Raw genomic sequence first — 21,306 nt, 5'->3', positions numbered from 1 at the left:
TCTGCATTGATTGCAATTTCCTATGTCAAAAAAGTGCAATCAAGTGGCAGCACTAAGCCTTTGTATTTGATACCTTCAGATAATTACAAAAAAATGTGTTCCCTGCCTAGTATCTTAAGAGTGGATTAATATGCATATCTTCCTTTAGTTTTCCTGGTGTTTAAAAGTAACCTTTCAAATTACATATATTTGAAACTGAAATATTTAAACTGAAACATACAAGATCCTAAGGGGTCTTGAAAAAAATGGATTGGGAGAGAATATATCCTCTTGGGGAAGAGTCTAGAAATAGAGACTGCTGTTTAAAAATAAGGGTTAACCCATTTATGGCAGAGATGAAATTTTTCTTTGATGATTTTGAGTCTTTGGAACTTTCTTTCCCAAAGAGTGCCACAAACAAAATCTTTGAATTTTCAAGGCAGAAATAGATAGATTCAATGAGCGCAAAGGGGTGAATAATTATTAAGAGTATCCAGGAATGTGGGGTTGAGGTTACAAACAGCTCAGCCATAATCTTAAATGGCAGAGGCATGAAGTAGACTCAAATGAAAATCATGCACTAAAAGGAAATTTATCTCGATTTTTCATCACCTCACTTTTTCATACCTGGAGGGCTGCACATTAATATTTTCTTTCTTCTTTTCTTCTTCCTCATCATCACTATCATCAGTTAATTTATGGTGAAGAACCTCTTCATGCTCTTCAAGTTGCTCTATTAACATTTGACTGCGTGTTCGAAACTCTGCCATCACCCTATCAAGGGCATATGAAGGAGGGCTTGTGTGCACCTGTCCAACAATAACAATATTTTCAGCTACATTCCTTTGCAAATTCTATTTATTTTACAGGTCCTAAAGCCTAAAATACTTCTGAAACGTAAGCAAAAAATAATAAATACCCTTTTACCTCCTTCCTTCCCATTGACTTAGGGATCTAAACACCCCATCCTTATGAAGTAGCAATTGTACCATGAATTCTACATTTCTGCATGTGGTCTTCTCTACAATGGGGAAATCCAAGCAACTGGATGACTGCTTGGCAGAACACCTCTATTCAATTGGTAAAGGCGACCTTGAACCTCCAGTTGCCTTTCCCTTTAATTCTCCATCATTCTTCCACTCTAATCTCTTTGGCCTTTGATCTTATTCCAACAAAGTTCAATGCAAGCTCAAGAAATAGCATCTTATCTTTCAATTAGGTACATTACAAACTTTGGGTCTTGAAACACCAAATTTCAGAATTTCAGATAATTAGCCATTCCAGCATTAAATGTGAGGCACAGTTAGATTTTCCCTCTCTCCTCATCTGATATTTCAGACCTCATTTATGTCCTTCTATTTATACCTCTTCTAGACTTCTAACGAAGGGTCTCCAACACAAAACTATTGCCTCTGTTTTTCTTCCCACAGATGCACCCTGACCTGCTGAGTATTTCCACCATTTTGTTTTTGTTATTCACTAGCCTTCACCACCCTCTCTCAGCTGGCATCACAACCTCAGGTCATTCAATCTATCCTGATCGCCACCCTATTGCAGAGCTTTCCTTTTGTTCTATCCCTTTCCCTTTCTCTGCAACTTTAAACATTTTCAGTGTTGGTTGATTGCATGTTGATAGTGCTGAACAACAATGCTTTCTCATCAAAACACAATCAAGCATCTATAGATGAAGGATATTTCTCTATTGACTTATCGGTCTCTTAGATTATTGGGGCAACAAAATCAATTTTGTTGTATGTAATGAGAAATATAACAGTGGTATGATTGGAGGATGCTAAATTCCTTTCTTGTTAACATATCATAATGAAGTTGTTTTGTATTACTATTAGTTGCAACTTGTGCTGTGAAGCTCTGACCAGCTTTTCCAGTTTGACAGTAACCTAACAGCCAGTTATTTAAAGGACAGCCCGAAGCTACAGAAAATTTTTTTTTTAAATTTACCATTTAAAAAATTACCATGTAGAGAAACAGAATTTATCCTCAGGGTTCCAAAGCATTCTGGGGATCAATACCAACCTGCAATCACAATACTTTCCTTTCTCTTGCACTCTCAGGACTTGAACTTCTGTCAACTGCCCCTACCACCACCACCACCCACCTCCAACCCAATATTGCATATCTGAGCAGCAATTTGGTCAGAAATTCATTAAGGCATAGTAATGAGGTCCGGCGATGCCTCTAAGCTTAACCAATTGTCAAGCCTTCAGAAATTATGTACATTTCTGAATGCCCCTTCCACTGAGAAAAACTCTGGATTGCAGAACTCCCAACAGTTCAAATCTGTCCATTTTTAAAATACAGGGGTGGGAGGAATTTTCAGTTTTGCTAGGGTAAACAAATAGTCGATAACAAATCAGCCTCTCATCATATAATCTGCCTATTTTTTTTCTCTCCATTGGAGGTCATTAAAAGAAACACTGGTTAAGAAAAGTAACAATTGCCAGATGCCTAATCATCAGATTACCAACACAACTGTATGAAAGTGATTCAGAAACCCTTGTAATTTTTTCATATCTGAAAACAATCAACATACACACACAAAAATCATGTGGAAGTACTGAAATATTATTTGTTATTAATAAATGTTACCTTTCTGGAGTCTGTGTTAGGTCCAGTTTGATGAGACTGTATTATACTGAAAGACTTCAGATGAACATTTGGCAATGGCACAGTATGAGGTCTTCTTGCTGAGGTCACATCTAAAGTTGCTTCATCTGAATATCTGCTATGATGTGAAAACTTGTCATATTTAAGGACCTGTAACTCTTTCTGGAGTTGATCGATAATAAGCTGCTGTTCAATCATTTTATCATTCTGTAAGGTGAAATTTAAAACAAAAGAAGAAAAATGAATTGAAACATTCCTGCTTTTCTATTTTATAGTCCCCAGATTTCATGATTGACATATTTACCAAGCTTTTAGGTATCCACACCTCATTCCATTTCTTGAATGAAAAAATATCAGATGTTCTAGTGCATTGTAATTGGTGCTTCTAGCTCAGTCAAAGCTAAGTAGGAAATTACCTGTTCTCCACTCACTTTGTTGTCCCTAAACTCACATATACTTAATAACAAAATGCCCTAAATGGAGCAACATGGGTACAATTCATAGCCTATTTCTTTCTGTTAGCCTACAAATAAAGTATGGACATAAAAAATGTAAACATATGTACAGAGTGTTGAACATTGTCACTGGCCAGAAGATTGGAAAACAACAGGCAAGAAATGGCTGCCAGCATTCTTCTTTGACTTCTATTATGTCATTTCTTGAATGTCATTTCTTGAATTTATTATGTCATTTATTTCTTTATTATGTCATTTTTTGAATTATCCTTCTATTATGTGACACTATCACATAGGGGAACGAGAACAACACTCTTCCATGCAACAACTAAAAGAAAAACTTTTGATACCCAGCTAACATATGCCCTCTGGTTTAGCTGGTTATCAAACCAATGTTAAACTATGCATGTTTCTGAATGTCCATTTCATTAAGAATCATTCAAAAAAAATTCAAAAACATTGGAGCAATTAAAACATTAAATAATTGAAACAATTGACTAAACTCAATGAATTTGAAAAAAAAGTGTACATTAGATTGCTTTGTCCCCTGCAGACATTCCTCCAAACCCGGCAGAGATTCTTTGGGCAGATTTGCAGCAAACTGACACACTTGCGCTAGGCTCCCACGAGGTGTTCAATTTGGAGTGCTCAGGAAATCACTGGTGAAGAGTTTCAGCTGGTTTGGGGCTTCTAAGATGACTTAGGAGTCCTAAACCTGGTGGGACTCAGATGGAAAATGCAAGCAATTTGCTGACATTTCTCACAAATATTCTCCTTAATTTTATGCCTTCCTTTTATTCTTAATACATTTCCTTGACTCTAATTAACTGGCTGTAAATTACAATGCTAAGTAATTATTTTCTAATTAATTTGTTGTAGTCTTTTGGAATGCACTGTTGGTGAGAAAGATACTGTATAAATCCTAGCTCGTTTGTTCTTTCTCTAATGTTATTTATAATGCATAATGTTACAAGGAGTAATATTGTACTAAGTCCCTTTGTATTCTTCAAAAGCAGATGTTGCTTTTGTAGCAAAGAAATAATGATTTGGATAACTATATATTTGGCCCATTTGTCTCCTGCAGGACACCTGCAGTTGCAATTACCTTTTGCATCATGCAGTTCCAAATGCCCTTCCAGTTTCAGTGCTGTGGCCAGATTATTAAAATAGAATGATAAAGCAACCCACTTACCTTCATGTCTTTTTAGTAAAGGTCAACGTCCCCATTCAAATGAATGGGCTGCACTTGATGCACCAACAATGGCTGGCATAAAATTGAGGGACCTGAGATGAAGTGTCTCCGGCCCCTCAGCTCAGTACATTATATAGTGATATTGAGCTTAATGGTACATCTAGGGGTGAAGTGAAAGGTCAGATAGAGGTGCCAGCCTCTGACCTATGGCACATTCTGCACTACAGTCAGCATGAGCTAAGTCACAAAAATTTGCAGTTCAGGAATGAATCTACAGCTTCAATGGTACTTTATTCTGTAGTTTTTCATCAATATTTTTCAACAAAATGCTTTTATACCAGAAACTGAATATTTGAAGTGTGGGGTCATTAAATCTGAAATTTTTGCTAAAAAGGCCATTTTTTAATGTTATAAATTTCCCCCTCAATGCCAAACTTGGAAATGCAATTTTAATTACATACTCACTTGGTGGAAAAAATAGTGGTTACCATCTTAATGATAAATTTGGTTTGGAATGTTTCAATAACTAAATATTAATATTAGTTCAAATATATATGCTTGGAATGCATATGGAGTAACATTGATCCTTGCACAATATTTGTGTAGAGCAAGAGAAACTAGGTCACCTTTTTCATTTCAGACAAATTGTTGTTCACTCAAAATAGAAACAAGTTTTCATAACACTCCATTCCTACAAAAAAAATTATGAGAGACATAGCTAGAATAGACAGCTAGTATCTTTCTCCCAGGGTCAAAATGTCCAATACTAGAGGTTGTGCATTTAAGGTGAAAAGGGAAAAGTTCAAAGGAGATGTGTGGAGCAAGTTTTTCTTTCACACAGAAGTGGTGGGTGCCTGAAATGCGGTGCCAGGGGTGGTGGTGGAGGCAGATATGATAGAGGCGTTTAAGAAGTTCTTGGATAGGCATACACTGTATGAATATGCAGAGAATAGAACAATATGGACCATGTGCAGGTGGAAGGGATTAGTTTAATTAAGGGTCATTAGCTTAATTAGTTCAGCACAACATTGTGGGCTGAAGGGCCTGTTCCTGAGCTGTTCTGTTCTATGTTAAATAGCAGGATTCAAATGGCTATTCAGAGTTTGCACAATTTCTGCTATGTGCTAGACAACTCATGTGTTTCTGACATGTTACTGTCTGCAGTGACTATGGGTGAGGTACAAAGCTATTTCTATATACTTACCCTTACCAAGGGCATTCTCAGTGGTAGTCCTGCTGGATGTGCTGCCTAAGCTGCAGCTGTCAGACATGTGTCAGAGGTAGGGCAGACATTCCCCCTGACTCTAAAGGAGAAGGACAAGATGGACTCCAATCCATCGACTTTATTCCACAATGTAGTGAATCATGTTTCTATCTTGACATTTCTTAAGAGCAAACAAAGTCTCAGCAGGTTAAGGTTTTTCCAAGCTGGTGAAGACACATCTGTAAACCTTCTGCAGGCTCTGCTTCACTATGCACTGGTGCTTGGACAGCTCAGATCAAGGATGGTTTAAGATCAATGACACCCTGAAATCTTAACTTCAGATTCATCCAGCCAGCGACACTTAACCCACATCCCAATTTGCTGCTCACCAAAGCATTCTTTGTCACCTTTTCCTCTGCAGTCTTCAGTGTGTAAATTTTCAACCATTATGGGCTTCCTAAGATTCGGCGATGACAGAATACACTCATGTTGTGCTTTCCAGTCCCCAGATTCTAGAATTGTGATTCACAAGGGCTATTGCTCACTCAGTGTTCAAATCATGGTTGAACTTTACAAGAAATTTCTCATTGTCAATGCCACGTATTTGGGGATAGGGGTTAATACTACTCCCTGTATTTCTCTTGGAGTCAACATGTGGTGAAGATCATGTCCACTGTGTCTCTAGATGGACAGAATCCACACTGCATTTCTGGAAACAGCATTTTGGCCACTGGGAGGAGGCAGTTAAGGAGACTCCTGGCAATGACTTCCCTTATGACAGACAAAATGGACATACTGCAATTGGATTTGCCTCCTTTCTTAAATATGGCTTGATTACAGAATCCCTGAGGTACTCTAGCAGATCCTTCTCTTCCCAGATGTTTGTGGTTGAAGCCTTAGAACTTCAGCAGAGATAGTAACTTTACTTAAGGCCTTGTTTTGCAATTGGCCTTTGTTGGTCAGGGATGAAGCCAGATAATTTGTTATAGAATGGAACGAAGGCGCTCATGTTAAGGACAAAGTCACAGTGAGGACTTCTTTGAAATGTTCTTTCCAGCAGATGCTGATTACTTCCCTTCTTCGATAAGTTCACTTCCATCTTGGGTGTTTGAGCCATAGATGGCCTTGGCAGTGCTGAAGAACCTGTACATATCAGTGAGTTGTGGAACTTGTGCTCTTTCCAACCCTCATCTGCTGTTTTCGGTCACAATATTTCTGTTGTGCCTCAGGCTTCGGGTCCCTTTAGAGTTGTTTCTTTTCTCTTGATGTATAGTAGAATCCATTGTGTTTGCAATTAGTTAGCTCTCGGATCTCCAGGTCATTCTCATCAAATTAATTCTTGTGCTTTCTGATAGACAAGTTAAGTCTCTTCACACATTCTAACTATTTGGGCAATCTAGTCATTATGGATTCTGCAGCTCCTATAGTTTGGGGGCATTAGGTAAAGTACAATTTGAGTGTTTGTCTTTTAGGCAGCATGATAAGACCTTGTTCTGTGAGTAAATAAGAATTGCCATTTTGAGGACTAATTAAAAATTTTAAAGTTCACTGCAGATATATTTTGTGTGCATTATTATTGACATCATTTGGGAGAGTTTTACTCAGGGAAAAAAAGTACTAGCAAGAAAGTAATCCCAACAAAAATTTAGGGAGATTACTTTCCTGATAACTGCTAAAACACATTGAAATTAGCTCAAAATACTCTAATCTGGGTTATTTCAAGAGCACTACGCAATTTCTTTTTGGAGTTGCATGAACACATCTCTAGTTTATCATCTCAAAAAGGAATGAAATAGTAATTGTTAGCGTCAGAGCTGAAATGATGATTTGTAAACTGAAATTAAAGTTGAAAGCCCACTTTCAAGCAATGTTCAGACCTTGAGGGAAGAGTTTTACTTTCAGGAACATAATGTCTATGAGAAGGGAAGAACGATAGGCAGGGACTAATCATTTGTTATTATTAGCTCAGGTGATAATACTTCAACATTAATGTTATAACCTGCATGAGGTTGCCACACATAGAGAGAACATCTCCTTCCCTGTTCAGTGTAATCTGGATATCTCTTAAATTAGCCCAGCTTCTATTTCAAAGCATAGAGTTCAAGCCCTGGACCTATCCAACTGCCCAAAACGCCTAGCTTCACACTTCATTATAATAGTCACAGAGTTATACAGCATGGAAGCCTGGCCCTTTGGCTCAACTCATCTATGGCAACCAAATTTCCTACACGAGCAAGTCCCATTTACCTTCATTTGGCCCATATCCCTCTAAAACTCTCCTATCCATGTACCTGTCCAAATGCCCTTTAAACAATGTAAACGTACCCGCATTCTACCACTTCCTCGGCAGCTCATTCCAAATACCCAACACCATCTGTGTGAAAGAGTTGCCCCTCAGGCCCCCTTTAAATCTCACCTTGAATCTAGTCCCTCTAGGTTTAGACCCCCTATCCTGGGAAAAAGACTGTGACCATTCACTTTATCTATGCCCCTCATGATTTTATACACCTTGATAAGCTCATCCCTCAGCCCCAGTCTATCCAGTCCCTCTTTATAACTCAAGCCTTCCAGTCCCAGTAACATCCTTCTGAATCTTTTCAGTGTCCTTACAAGATTAAAGACATCCTTCCTAAAGCTAGGTGACCAGAACTGTACACAATTATCCAAGTGCAGCCTCACCAACATCTTATACACTTGTAACATGATGTCCCAACTCTTGTACTCAATATCCTGACTGATGAAGGCAAGTGTGCCAAATGCCTTCTTCACCACCTTGTCACCTGTGTTATCACTTTCAGGGAACTATGTACTTGTACCCCTAGGTCTCTGTTCTACAACACTCTCTAGGGTCCTACCATTTAATGTGCAAGTCCTGCCCTGGCTTAACTTATCAAAATGCAACACTTTGCACTTGTCCAAGTTAAATTCCATCTGCCATTTCTTGACCCACTTTCCCAGTTGGTATAGATCCTGTTGTAATCTTAGATAACCTCCTTCACTGTCCACTATATCACCTGTTTTGATGTCATCCACAAACTTATTAACCATGCCAACTACTTTCTCATTCAAATTGTTGATAAAGATAACGAACAACAGTGGATGCAGCACAGATCCTTGTGGCACACTGCTGGTCACGGCCCTCCAATCTGAAAAACAACCCTCCACATTCACCCTCTGACTCCTATCACCAAGTCAATTTTGTATCCAACCTTCCAGACCAGTCAAATGGGACCTTGTCAAAGGCCTTGCTAAAGTCCATGTAGACAACGTCTACCACCCTACCCTCATCCATCCTCTTGGTCACCTCTTCAAATAAACTCAGACAAATTCGTAAGACATGATTTCCCACGCACAAAACCATGCTGACTATCCCTTATCAATTCTCTGCCTTTCCAAATACAGGTAGATCCTGTCTCTCAGAATCCCCTCCAGTGACTTTCCCACCAGTGATGTTAGGCTCAGCACCCTGTTGTTCCCTGGCTTGTCCTTGCAGTCCTTCTTAAATAGAAGGTACAACAGTCATCGCCCTTCTTTTCCAGTATCTCACCCATGGCTAATGATGATACAAAGATCCCCAAGGCCCCAGCAATTTCTTCCTTACCTTCCCACAATGCCCTAGGATACACTTGGTCAGGCCCATGAGATTTTTTCCACCTTTATGCACTTTAAGATCGCTATCACCTCCTCTTTTGTAATGTGGATATGTTTCAAGAAATCACTATTCTCTTCCCTGAATCCCCTAGCTTCCATGACCTGCTCCACAATAAATAGAGACAAGAAATGATCATTTAAGACCTTGCCCATTTCCTCTGGCTCCACATATACATGACCACATTGATTCTGAAGGGGCCTTATTCTGTCCCTAGTTACCCTTTTGCTCTTATTGCACCTATAGAATCTGTTAGATTTTCCTTTGCCATATCTGCTAAAGCTACCTCATGTCCTCTTTTTGCCCTCCTGATTTACCCTATAAGTGCACTCCTACATCCCTTATATTCCTCAAAGGATTCACTTGATCCTAGCTGCCTATACTTGACAATGCATCCTTCTTTTTCTTGACCAGAACCCCAATATCCCACATCAACCAAGGTTCTCTAATCCTGTCAGCCTTGCCCATCTCTCTAACAGGATCATGCTGGCCCTGAATTCTCCCTATCCCAATTTTATAAGCCTCCCACTTGCCAGACATGCCTCTCTAAATCAACCTTTGCAAGTTTCTGCCTAGTGCCATCAAAATTAGCCTAGCCCCAAATTAGGATTTTAACTTCTGGACCAATCCTATCTTTTTCCATGACCATTTAAAAACTGATAGAATTATGGTCACTGATCCCAAAGTGCCTCCCCATTGACACTTCAGTCACTTGCCTTGCCTCATTTCCCAACAGGAGGTCCAATGTTGTCCTCTCTTTAATAGGAATTAATTAAATATGGTAAAAATGATTGATTAAATAAATTAATAATTTGATTAAGGCAGAATAGCAATGTACTCACTTGAATGCGGCATCTTTCTTGCGATTCTCTTAAAGTTTCCAAAAGTTTCTCTTTTTCCTGTTCTAATGCATATGTTTGCCTCTGCATTTCCTTCAACTCCACTGCTTTTTGACTGAATAATTCTTCATCTGTAGCCAGGCTATCCTGAGGAAGATAAACAGTACAAAGCAGGATGAGATCTACCAAAATTCACTTTAAAGGTTGTTTCCTAAAGAAGTCAAGGAGTTTATACAGGTAGGTAATTTCCATTCAGAACCTCTTTCGACTATTATTTACTAAGCCTTTATATTACCAATTATTGTTAATTTTACTTCAGATAATATCATTAATTTTACACAGATCTCAAAGTAAATCAATGGAACTATGGTTGCTGTTTTGTTTAGTTACCTTTTTTGAATCACAGCAAATTATTTGCAATCTCCTGGCATCTATCCATTGTCGACAAGCTCACAAAAAATAATTTTCAATGCCTCCTGTCTCAATATCATCTCCCTCACTTTGTGGCATTTTGGGTTAATGTCATCCATTTTATGCCGTAATTATTTTAAGACTATAGTCTTAAATACAGAATGTGCATTAATGACAAAGTTCATTTTACTGTACCTGGCATTTTTTCAACTCCCTTTTCAATTGAAATATTGTAATATGATGAGAATCTTGTCCTCCATTTCCAACTCCACCCTCGACACCACTTGTGTCAGTCAATTCATTTTGTAGTTCTTCTACCAGGTTGAACCATTCCTTCATTTTTTGCTGTTGGCTTGCTTTCAAATTGTTTGCATCTCTAACTTCCAAAAGCAAGTGTGAGGCTTCATCTATGCAATGTTTATAATGATAGCTTTCCACTTGTAGGTGGGCCACCTGCTCTTCAAGGGAATGGATCCGTTTTTTTGTCCTGACTTAACAAGTCTTGTGATGTCTGGTTGGCATGAGTCAGTAGACTTGTCTGTTGATTCTGTAGCGCTTCCCGAAGTGTTTTAATTTGTAGTTCCATCTCATCTATGCGATCCCAGTCCGGGTCATAATTTACAATAGGTTTGTTTCTTATGTCCCTGGCTCTATTGGCATACTTCAGTGTGTTAAGGGATTCATCAAAGTTAGATGAAGAAGGACTAATGCAGGCAATCATTGTAGTTTTAGCATTCCCTCCAAGAGAGTCCTTAAGCAAACGAGTTATCTTAGTATCCCTATATGGAATGTGTATACTTTTTCTCTTTGGGTCTCCAAGGGCGCTGATCACGTTTCCAAGTGCCAAGAGACCACTGTTTATTTGAATCGATTCCTTAAATCGTTCGCCGGTGTTCCCTGTTTTTGTAACCCTTTCTGAACCAGCAAGATCAACAAAGCAAAATTTGGAAGAGATCAACTGAAATGACATCTGTGATTCCTCTGTAATATTTTCATTATTATTACTTGATTGTGGTTCACTTTTAGGCCGTTTTTGATTGAGGAACATTATGAAAATAGCATGTGATCGGCTGGAGTGTTCATTCATCTGGGTGGTGCCTGTGTGTCGGGCTGCATTTCCAGCCTCCAAAAGACTTATCATTTCATCTGGTGTCTCAATCTCGCACTCCTTGGCGCCAATGATCACTAGAATAAACAAGGGATATTTTAAACAAATGTTTGCTATAATATGTTAATTAATCTTTCAATGGAAAAATGAAACAATTGGTTTGATGTTACTTTATATTGAGCATCCTTGTGCATTAATATTGTGGAGCAGTGTGGCAAAGAATTTAGTATGACTTTTAACAGAGTTTCACGGAAAACAGCATCAAAAAAGGTAGTCACAAAACTTTATTCTAGATTAATCCTATTTTCAAGTAAACAGTGCATTTTTTTTTCCAGAGTTGTAAGAAGGCCAAAGTATACAAAGGGATACAGATAAGTCAAAAAATCAAAAAGCTGCAGATGCTGCAATTCTGAAATATAAACAGAAAATGCTGAAAACACTCAGCAGGATCAGGCAGCATCTGTGGAAAGAGAAACAGAGTTAATGTTTCAAGTTGTTCTGATCAAGAGTCTTCAACCCAAAAAGTTAACTCTGTTTCTCTTTCCACAGATCTGCCTGACCTAATGAGTGTTTCCAGCATTTTCTGTTATGATGTAGATAAGTCAGTGGACGGGAAGGTAATCATAGAGATATAATGTGGAAAATGTGAGGTTATGCATTTCGTTAACAGAATATTAGACAAACCATTATTTTTAAATGGTGATAAAACGTTAGTGTGCAGAAAGTTTTTGGTGTGCTGGTGCACGAAACACACAAAAATGCAAATAGAACTAGAAACTGGGAAGGCAAAATGAAATATTAGCTTTCAGTGGAAGGAGGTTATAATACAAGATAGGTAGATCTTGCTCAGATTTTACACAACAATGGCAACATTGCACTTGAAATATAGTTTGAGTTTTGGAATGTACAGAAAGAAACTTGCCTTTACAGCTATTATTATAAATTGTAAATAGATGGGGCTTCAGCACTGATCATGTGACATTCCAGTTGTAATACTGTGAGACCATGAAAATGAGCCATTTATTCCTATCTTTGTTTTCTGTTCTTTAACCAATCCCCTATCAGTGCAGAGTAGATTCACTAGAATTGGATGATGACAGACTGAGTAAGATTGGCCAATACTCACAGAATTTAGAAGAATGATAGACTATCTCATTGAGCTGCTCAAGATTCTGAGAGTAATTGTCAGGATAAGTCTCATTATGTTGCCTCGTCTAGCTGGAGGAAATAGAACTAGGGGGAATGGTTTCAGGATAAGAGTCGCCATTTAGGTCCAAGATGAGAAATTTCTTTTACGCAGAGGTTCGTAAAGCTCTAGCATTCTCTACCTCAGAGGGCTGTGGCTATTCAGTCATTGGGAGTGCAATGACACAGTGATAAGTTACTGGACTAGTATCCAGAGGAAAAGACCATTGACCATCTGAGTTCAAATCCCACCAGAATAGCTAGGAAGTTTAAATCAATGAATCAATCAATAAAAGCTGGAAATGAAAAGGTTGTATCAATAACAGTGACTGTAAAGCTACCAGCATTAATATGCTGCAGGAAACAAAATCTGCCACCTGGTCTGCCCCAAGTATGATCCCAACCCAACAATAATGTGATTGAATCTTAACAGGCTTAACAAGGCACTGAGTTCAGGGCTCTGATTCAGAATTAAATGCCAGCCTTGCCAGTAATGTCTATTACACTGTGAAAGAATAATTTAAGAAAAATCAAGGCTGTAATTGACAGACTTTTAGACAGAAAAAGATGTGGCAAAAAGGGGAACGAAGTGCAAGATCAACCATGAATTGTGAAATAGTCCCTCAGGACTGTTCAGCCTGATCGTGCTTATATATTTTAAACATATTATATATATTTTTCATATCTCACAATAATTCTAATGCTCACTTCACACACTGGTCCCATGCAATAGTTCCCTCACTCTCCCCCAAACAATCCCGATTAATCAGGGCTGCAGCCTAACATTAGCTGCCTAACAAAATTTCACCCATATACCACAAGCGCAAGCCTCACACTCACATCCTATAGCTTACACACACCTACAACTATTCACCTATGGCAGGCACATCACCTAAACATAAAAGGGGGAGACTCACAAATATTCTTCTCGCTCTTTCCTACAAAGATGGCACAAAACGCAGCACCAGAAGTAGCATATGTATAAGAGATCAAAGGTGACTCCAATGCTTCACCCCAGTGACAGAATGCTGGCTGTTACTGGATTGGTTGTCACAAAGGCCATTGAAAGTGATGACGCATCCTACACCTTCCTTTGATATACTGTACATGCTACAGATGGTACCTCTCACTTGTCACCTCCCCTTACTATAGACCACCATTCCTTGTGCCCTTCCCCTTTCAACTGGCCAAGGAATCCCACTGTATAGTAACAACTGAGGGAACGATGTTGAAAATACCAAGTCATTCATTCTGAGCCTCAAATACTGACTATTTTACACATATAGTTGTCAGAAGGGATCTGCAGGTGGTGAGCCACTGGGCACGAGTGACCTGCAGGGGAAAGGATACCCTAGTGCCAGTTTTATGAATTCTATCTTGTAGTGCGGTTGATATTGAAGGGTATTCTTCTGGAGCTGTAGACTATACAGTAACTATACATAGTTAAAATTTATAGTTTATCTCTAGTATTAACATTCCCCTACTTCTGTGTCCAACAAGGGTTCAGTTATAGATTCTTTTGTTACTTTTAATGTATCTATTCTGGAATTTATAACTAATAACGTGATCTGATAATATTTATTCTTCTGGTTTTTAAAATCTAGGTGATCAAGAAAAGGCGTGTGATGTATCCAGCAAGCAAAATATGATAGTAAGGAATGTTATTTATACTCTTAACACAAAGTTAGAAATATTTTAAAATGTCTAGTACATTTATCACAAATGTATCACAATGCAATCAATAAGCTATATAATATAATCCAAGTACTGTCACATCTCCATAGAGAAGAGGACTCCTTTATGACTCCCAGCACAAGAGTAGCAAATCTGGATAAAGCCTAAATGTTCATCACTCTGAGATAAAAATGATAATGATAATAACACCAATGAGAAGGAAATCTCAAAAAGGGAAGCACAAAAAGGGAAGTAAATACTGGCTCAATAATCAAACCAGTATATCAATAAAAAGTAAGGTAAACTACTGGGAACCAAATCAGACCTGAGCAATATTGTGTTGAAGATGTAACTCCACTTTTTCTGTTAGATCACAATGAAAGATGAAATGCCAGTTTGTGTTGCAATCAGAGATGAAAGAAAGCAGACATCTACTTCAATAAAATTATTTCACTGCTTGAGATAACTTCACAAAATAATTAAATTACCTGTGTTTCCTTTTTCATCTTCTCGAATATGAATGTCTTTGCTGGTGCTCTGTAACTCCAAAAGGTCCCTTAGCTCTTCTTTATACACTTCAATGTAGGATACTTTCACATTGAAGTCTATGTTATGATTTTCCGCAATATTTTGGAAGATCTCATTAATGGCACGTGGAATAATCCCTTTCAACTCATCAGAAAATGAAGCTTTAAGTCATTAAAAAAAAAGAAATCTTTTAAAATATCTGGCATATTTATCACATATGTATCACAATACAATCAATAAACTGCATAACCTCATTCAATCCTGTTTTTCTAAACTATAAATAACTTTTTTGGTGCAGATTAGGTGAGGGTTGACATGCTGATGCAATAAATACAGAACTGCTAAACATCATTTACCTTTAGGCATGTGTTATGAAAGTATACTTTATGAGAGTAAACCCATGATCTAATGTTTGCAGGTGGGTATATTTAGAAACTGTGTACACAGTCCATGAATTACTCAAATGGGAAATCACAGGTTGTGAACCTGTTGGTTCCTAAATTCCTAAAATGCAAATTCAAAGAATCAGAAAACTTGCAACAAAAGGAAGCTGTTTGGCCCATTGTGTCCTTGTTAGTAAAAAAAAGATACTCAGCCTTATTCCACCCTTCAGCAGTTAATACGTAGCCCTGTAGGTCACAGCTATTCATACTTATTAAATGTGATCAGGTTTTCTACTCCATCACCCTTTCAGGCAGTGAGTTCCAGACTGCTACCAGCGTCTGAGTTAAAAAGCTGTCCTTGTCTCCTGTCTTATCCTTCTATCAATTGCTTTAAATCACCTTTTATCACCAGGACTTTATATTCTATTTACATAAAAGATTATGGCAATATTTTGTGTGTGTGTGTGTGTGTGTGTGTGTGTGTGTGTGTGTGTGTGTGTGTGTGTGTGTGTGTGTGTGTGTGTGTGTGTGTGTGTGTGTGTGTGTGTGTGTGTGTGTGTGTGTGTGTGTGTGTATAAAATCGCAAAAATTTCTTTTACATTGCTATCAGTGTACCTTAAATTCTAAAATGAAAATGAATGGTATGGAGGATCTATTACAACAATCCCTGCAATATTGGATAAGGTTCCAAATAAAAGTAACTCCTACAATGCTTAATCCATCCATATTGCAAATGAAAACATTATTATGGTAGCATGTTTGCAATGTCTTGAAATTAATTTAAAATAATGCAATCAAAAATACGTAATTGGCAAATGTTAGTAATTCTACTAACAATTCTAAAATTTTAATTGCCTTTGGTGACTTAATTTATTATTAAAATGAAAATCATAATAGATTCCCAGCATCAGATACATGTTTTTGAAAATTCCTTTCTTTCCCTCTTCCCTTCAGAACTCTCCAGACAGGATGAAAGTCCAGTGTCCCCCAAATTGATCACTAATGTCTCTCCATCATCACAGTTCTATAAAGGACAGTCCACATTAACAATCTCACCCTCTAAGAAAGCTCTTGATTGTCGATAAATCACGCAGTTGGCTACAGTGCCTAAACTATAAACTTTAGCACATGGGGATTTTGGCATTTGGGCTCACCACACTCGTATTGCATCAGTTTGTGCTAGCCCCATTCAAGCATCAGACTAGTGTTTAAATATATATTTCAAGGTAATGTAACTTAATATACCAGCACATTGATTTGTACCATTTACGATGCACAAAGCAAAGGTTTTTTAAAGAACTTACCAACATGTCCACCTCCAATTGTATACGTTTTTCCAGATCCTGTCTGTCCATAAGCAAATACAGTGGCATTGTAACCTTCGATTGCTGATGTCACTAAAGGCTTTACACAAGCTGAGTATACATCTTCTTGTGATGATTTTTGGCCAAATACAAGGTCAAATGTGAAAGCACGATCTCTCCCAATCACAACCTGTTGTGTGTTTGGAACAACTCGAACACAAATTTGATGGTTGTGAAGGATCTCTTTCGGAAGGAGAGGCCGAATCCTCACAGCAACTTTCACTGCAATCTCTTCCATATTAGAAGACTGAAAGGTTTGATGCTTAAGACAGATCTTTTACTTCTATGCATCCATTTTGAAGGTTATTTTTCTTCCATATTCGGTTGCGTATACACTTAAAAGAAAATTAAAGTATGCACTTTAAACTTTATGAATGTGATACATTAGTTAACTGGACTACGAAGGAAATGATCAAACTTTTAAAAAAAGTTACACTTTGGGGAGATAAAAAATATGGTGGGTGGAGTTGGGAGGTGAAAGAGTGAATCCTATAAATGTTGATTTTCAAAAAGCCTTTGAAAAAGTGTCACACAATAAACTACTGGAGATGATTAAAGGGATCCAGAATTAAGGAAGTAGTAACACGGTGAGGAAAAATCTGACTAGAAGAGAGGCACAGAAAAATTTTTGAAGACAGTTTCTGTTTGGGAGCAAGTACATATGAATTAGGAGCAAGAGTACATATGAACATACAAGTTAGGAGGAGTAAGTCATTTGATTCCTCAAGTCTCCTCTTTATTTTTTAATGGATTCTTAATATATAAATAATTGCTAGATGTATTTGGCACCCCTAACATCTCATTTACAGTTGGTCCCTCAAGTGGTTGGATCACACAAAGTTCCATTCTGGTATTGCATCAATCCATTGCATCATAGTAAAAAACAAACAGCTGAAGGGATTCAGCGGGTCGAGCAGCATCTGTGGAGCAAAGGGATGGTTGGTGTATTGGGTTATGATCCTGCATCAGAACTGAGAGCATGGTGGGAAGATTGCCAGTATGAAGAGGTGAGGAAGAGAGATAAGATAGCGGCTGGTAGGTCATAGTTGGAACCAGGTGAGATGGAATGATGGGCCCATGGAGCTTGGTGGGGGAAGGGGAGAGGGAGGGGAAGGGGGAAGATAAGAGATAGAGGCTGGTGGGTGAAAGGTGGAAACAGACAAGAAAGAAAAATGACAAAGAGCAGATGGAGCCAGGTGGGAGGAGGGGAGGGGGAAGGTACAGAGGCTGGAAGGTGATAACTGGAATCAGATAAGGGAGGGATGATGGACAGATAGAAGCAGACGGGGGAAGGAATAGGGAAGGTAGGCCAGAGAAGAAGAAACCCAGGTGGATAGGTGTGTGGTTGATGGGCAGATAGAAATGGGAAAGGTTTACAAGGCGAGAGAGAACCTAGGTGGACCAATGGGGGTAGGAAAGGAAAATGGGGGAGGGGACTACCTGAAATTGGAAAATATTCATTCCATTGGGTTGAGAGCTACCCAAGTGGAATATGAGGTGTTGTTCTTCTAGTTTGCATTTGGCCTCACCGTGACAGTGGAGAAGGCCAAGGTCAGACAGGCGGTTGTAGGAATGGGAAGGGAAGTTGAAATGACATGCAACCGGAAACTCAAGATAGCCCTTGCAGACAAAGCATTGGTGATCTACAAAATGGTCACCTAGTCTACGCTTGGTGTTGCCAATGTAGAGGAGGCCATATCAAGAGCACCGAATGCAATAGATGAATTTGGAAGTGGTGCACCTGAATCTCTGCCTTACCTGGAAAGGCTATTTAGCTCCCTGGATAGTAGTGAGGGAGGTAGTGTAGGGCAAGTGTTGCCCCTCCTATAGTTGCAGGGGAATGTGTTGGTTACAATCTCAAAAAGCTGACACAGATTTGTCAAACATGATTTCCCTTTCATAAATCCATGTTGAATCAGAGTCAGATTCATACACCACAGAAACAAGTCCTTTAGCCCACCATGTCCATGCTGACCATCAGGTACTCATCTATAATAATCCCATTTTCCAGCACTTGCCCCATAGTCTTCTATGTCTTTGTGATTCACGTGCTCATTCAGATACTCCTTCAATGTTACATGAGTATCTGCCTCCACCACTCCCTCAGGCAATGCACAACATATTTCAACTGCCCCCTGGGAGAAAAAAATTCTTCCTCAGAACATACCTAAATGTCCAACCTCTTGCCTTAAACCTATGTCAACTATCAATTACTCTAATCCCATTATTTTTATTTTTTACTTCAGTCAGATCCCCCCAAACCTCCTGCATTCCAAGGAAAACAAACCTAGCCTATCCAGTCACTCTTCAAAGTGAAACACTCCATTCCAGGCAACATCCTGGAGAATGACCTCTGCACCCTCTCCAGTGTAATGACTTTCTTCCTATAGTGCAGAGTACTTCACAGAGTACTTCAGCTGTGGCCTACCCACTAATTCATAGAGTTATGTGACAACCTCCCCACCTCCCTATTTTATATGCTATGCCCCAGCTATTGAAGGTAAACATCTTGTAAACCCTTTTAGTCATCTCATCTACCTGTGCTAACCACCTTCAAGGCCCCTTGGACTTTACACCAAGGTCTCAATGCTCCTCAGTTCTCCCTGGAAATCAAACATTCATTTTTGTGTGTCCTAATCATTGTGCTTCCAAAATGCGTTGCCTTACTCTTATGAGAACTAAATTCCATCTGCCTTTGTTCCACCCATCTGACTAAATCATCAATATTGTTCTGTAGTCTGAGATTACCCTCTTCACAATCCAAAACCACTGCCAATTTTTGTGTCACCTGTGAATATACTGATCATCCCTCCTACATTTTCATCCAAATCATTAATGTATATAACAAACACCAAGGATGCCAGCACCAATCACTATGGTCACAGTTTTTAAATTTGCCTTTTTATCATTTTTGCTGCTGACTCTAATTGGGGATATACTCACAAGTTTGTCTATTCTGTAGCATGTTGATACTGATTAACATTATTGATTTCACTAACCACACTATCAGTGTCCATAGAACCATAGAACAGTACAGCACAATACAGGCCCTTCGGCCCACAATGTTGTGCCGACCTTTAAACCTCACCTAAGACTATCTAACCCCTTCCTCCCACATATCCCCAATTTTAAATTCCTCCAATGCTTATCTAACAATCTCTTGAATTTGACCAATGTACCTGCCTCCACCACCACCCCAGGCAGCGCATTCCATGCCCAACCACTCTCTGGGTAAAAAACCTCCCTCTGATATCTCCCTTGAACTTCCCACCCATTACTTTAAAGCCATGCCCTCTTGTATTGAGCATTGGTGCCCTGGGAAAGAGGCGCTGGCTGTCTATCTATTCCTCTTAATATTTTGTATACCTCTATCATGTTTCCCCTCATACTCCCTCTTTCCAAAGAATAAAGCCCTAGCTCCCCTAGTCTCTCCTCATAATGCATACTCTCTAAACCAGGCAGCATCCTGGTAAATCTCCTCTTCACCCTTTCCAACGCTTCCAAATCCTTCCTCTCGTGAGGCGACCAGAACTGGACACAATACTCCAAGTGTGGTTTAACCAGAGTTTTGTAGAGCTGCATCATTACCTTGCGGCTCTTAAACTCTATCCCATGACTTATGAAAGCTAACATCCCATAAGCTTTCTTAACTACCGTATCCACCTGTGAGGCAACTTTCAGTGATCTGTGGATATGACCACCCAAATCCATCTGCTCCTCCACACTACCCAGAATCCTGCCATTAACTTTGTACTCTGCCTTGGAGTTTGTCCTTCCAAAGTGTACCACCTCACACTTCCTTTCTCATTTCTAAAATTCCTCCTCACCAGAAATCTTCCACCACACTACCTCCACTCTTCATTTAATTTAAAGCTTTTTCTACAACCTTAGTTGTTTGATTCACGAGGCCATAGGTCCCAGCTTGACACATTGTCTCAATGGAACAGCTTCTTCTTTCCCCTGCACTGATGCAACTGTTCTATTAATTGAAATCCATTTCTCCCACACCAATCTTTGAGCCATGCATTCAACTTTGCCAACAAGGCAAACTTGCATATGGCTCAGGAAAAATCCAAAGAGTATTAACTTTATGGTTCTACTTTTAATTCGGATCGGTGTTCATACTCCTTCAGCAGAACCTCTTTCTTAGTCCTATCTATGTCATTGGCTCCCATGTGGACGACAACAACTTGTTCTTTCCTCTGGCACTCCAAGTTTCTCTCCAGCCCCAACTGATATCCTTAACCCTGGGGAGGCAACATAGCCTTTGGGACACATGCTCACAGATCCAGACAACAGAACAGGATTGAAACCGGGTCACTGGAGCTGTGGGAACTGTGGGAGATGAACGCGAACTGTTGTTAGTGCGGCTACGAGATAAGGAGGAACTGCTCACTGTTGTGTTACCAACTGACCTCCGAAGGCCTTGCAAACCACCTTTCAGCCACAGGTGCACAGCACAAAATGAATAATGTAACCGAGGTTGGTTCAAGGGCAAAACAGTACGCAGCTGGTTGCGCTGCTGCCTCACAGCTCCAGTGACCCGGTTTCAATCCTGATCTCAGGCGCTGTCTGCGTGGAGTCTGCACGTTCTCCCTTTGACGTTGTGACTTTCCCCGCAGTCCAGTTTCTTTCAATATCCCAAAAATGTGTGGGTTTGTAGGTTAATTGGCCACTATGAATTGCTCCTAGTGTGTGGGTGTGTGGAAG

The 21,306-nt window shown here is 39.2% G+C and overlaps 1 protein-coding gene across 1 annotated transcript in view; it reads right to left on the bottom strand.

The window, feature by feature from the left end:
- LOC127572330 (kinesin-like protein KIF27) overlaps positions 1-21,306 on the bottom strand; it is a 52,565-nt gene that overhangs the window by 30,472 nt on the left and 787 nt on the right. The window contains 7 exon segments of the mRNA XM_052019454.1: positions 607-788; positions 2,587-2,811; positions 9,947-10,090; positions 10,550-10,838; positions 10,840-11,539; positions 14,810-15,010; positions 16,537-16,931. Coding sequence (XP_051875414.1) covers positions 607-788; positions 2,587-2,811; positions 9,947-10,090; positions 10,550-10,838; positions 10,840-11,539; positions 14,810-15,010; positions 16,537-16,834 — 2,039 coding nt within the window. The 5' untranslated portion in view covers positions 16,835-16,931.

The sequence above is a fragment of the Pristis pectinata genome, chromosome 7 (genome assembly GCF_009764475.1).
Source record: "Pristis pectinata isolate sPriPec2 chromosome 7, sPriPec2.1.pri, whole genome shotgun sequence".
Classification (NCBI taxonomy): domain Eukaryota; kingdom Metazoa; phylum Chordata; class Chondrichthyes; order Rhinopristiformes; family Pristidae; genus Pristis; species Pristis pectinata.
This window is presented reverse-complemented; position numbering and strand designations above follow the sequence as displayed.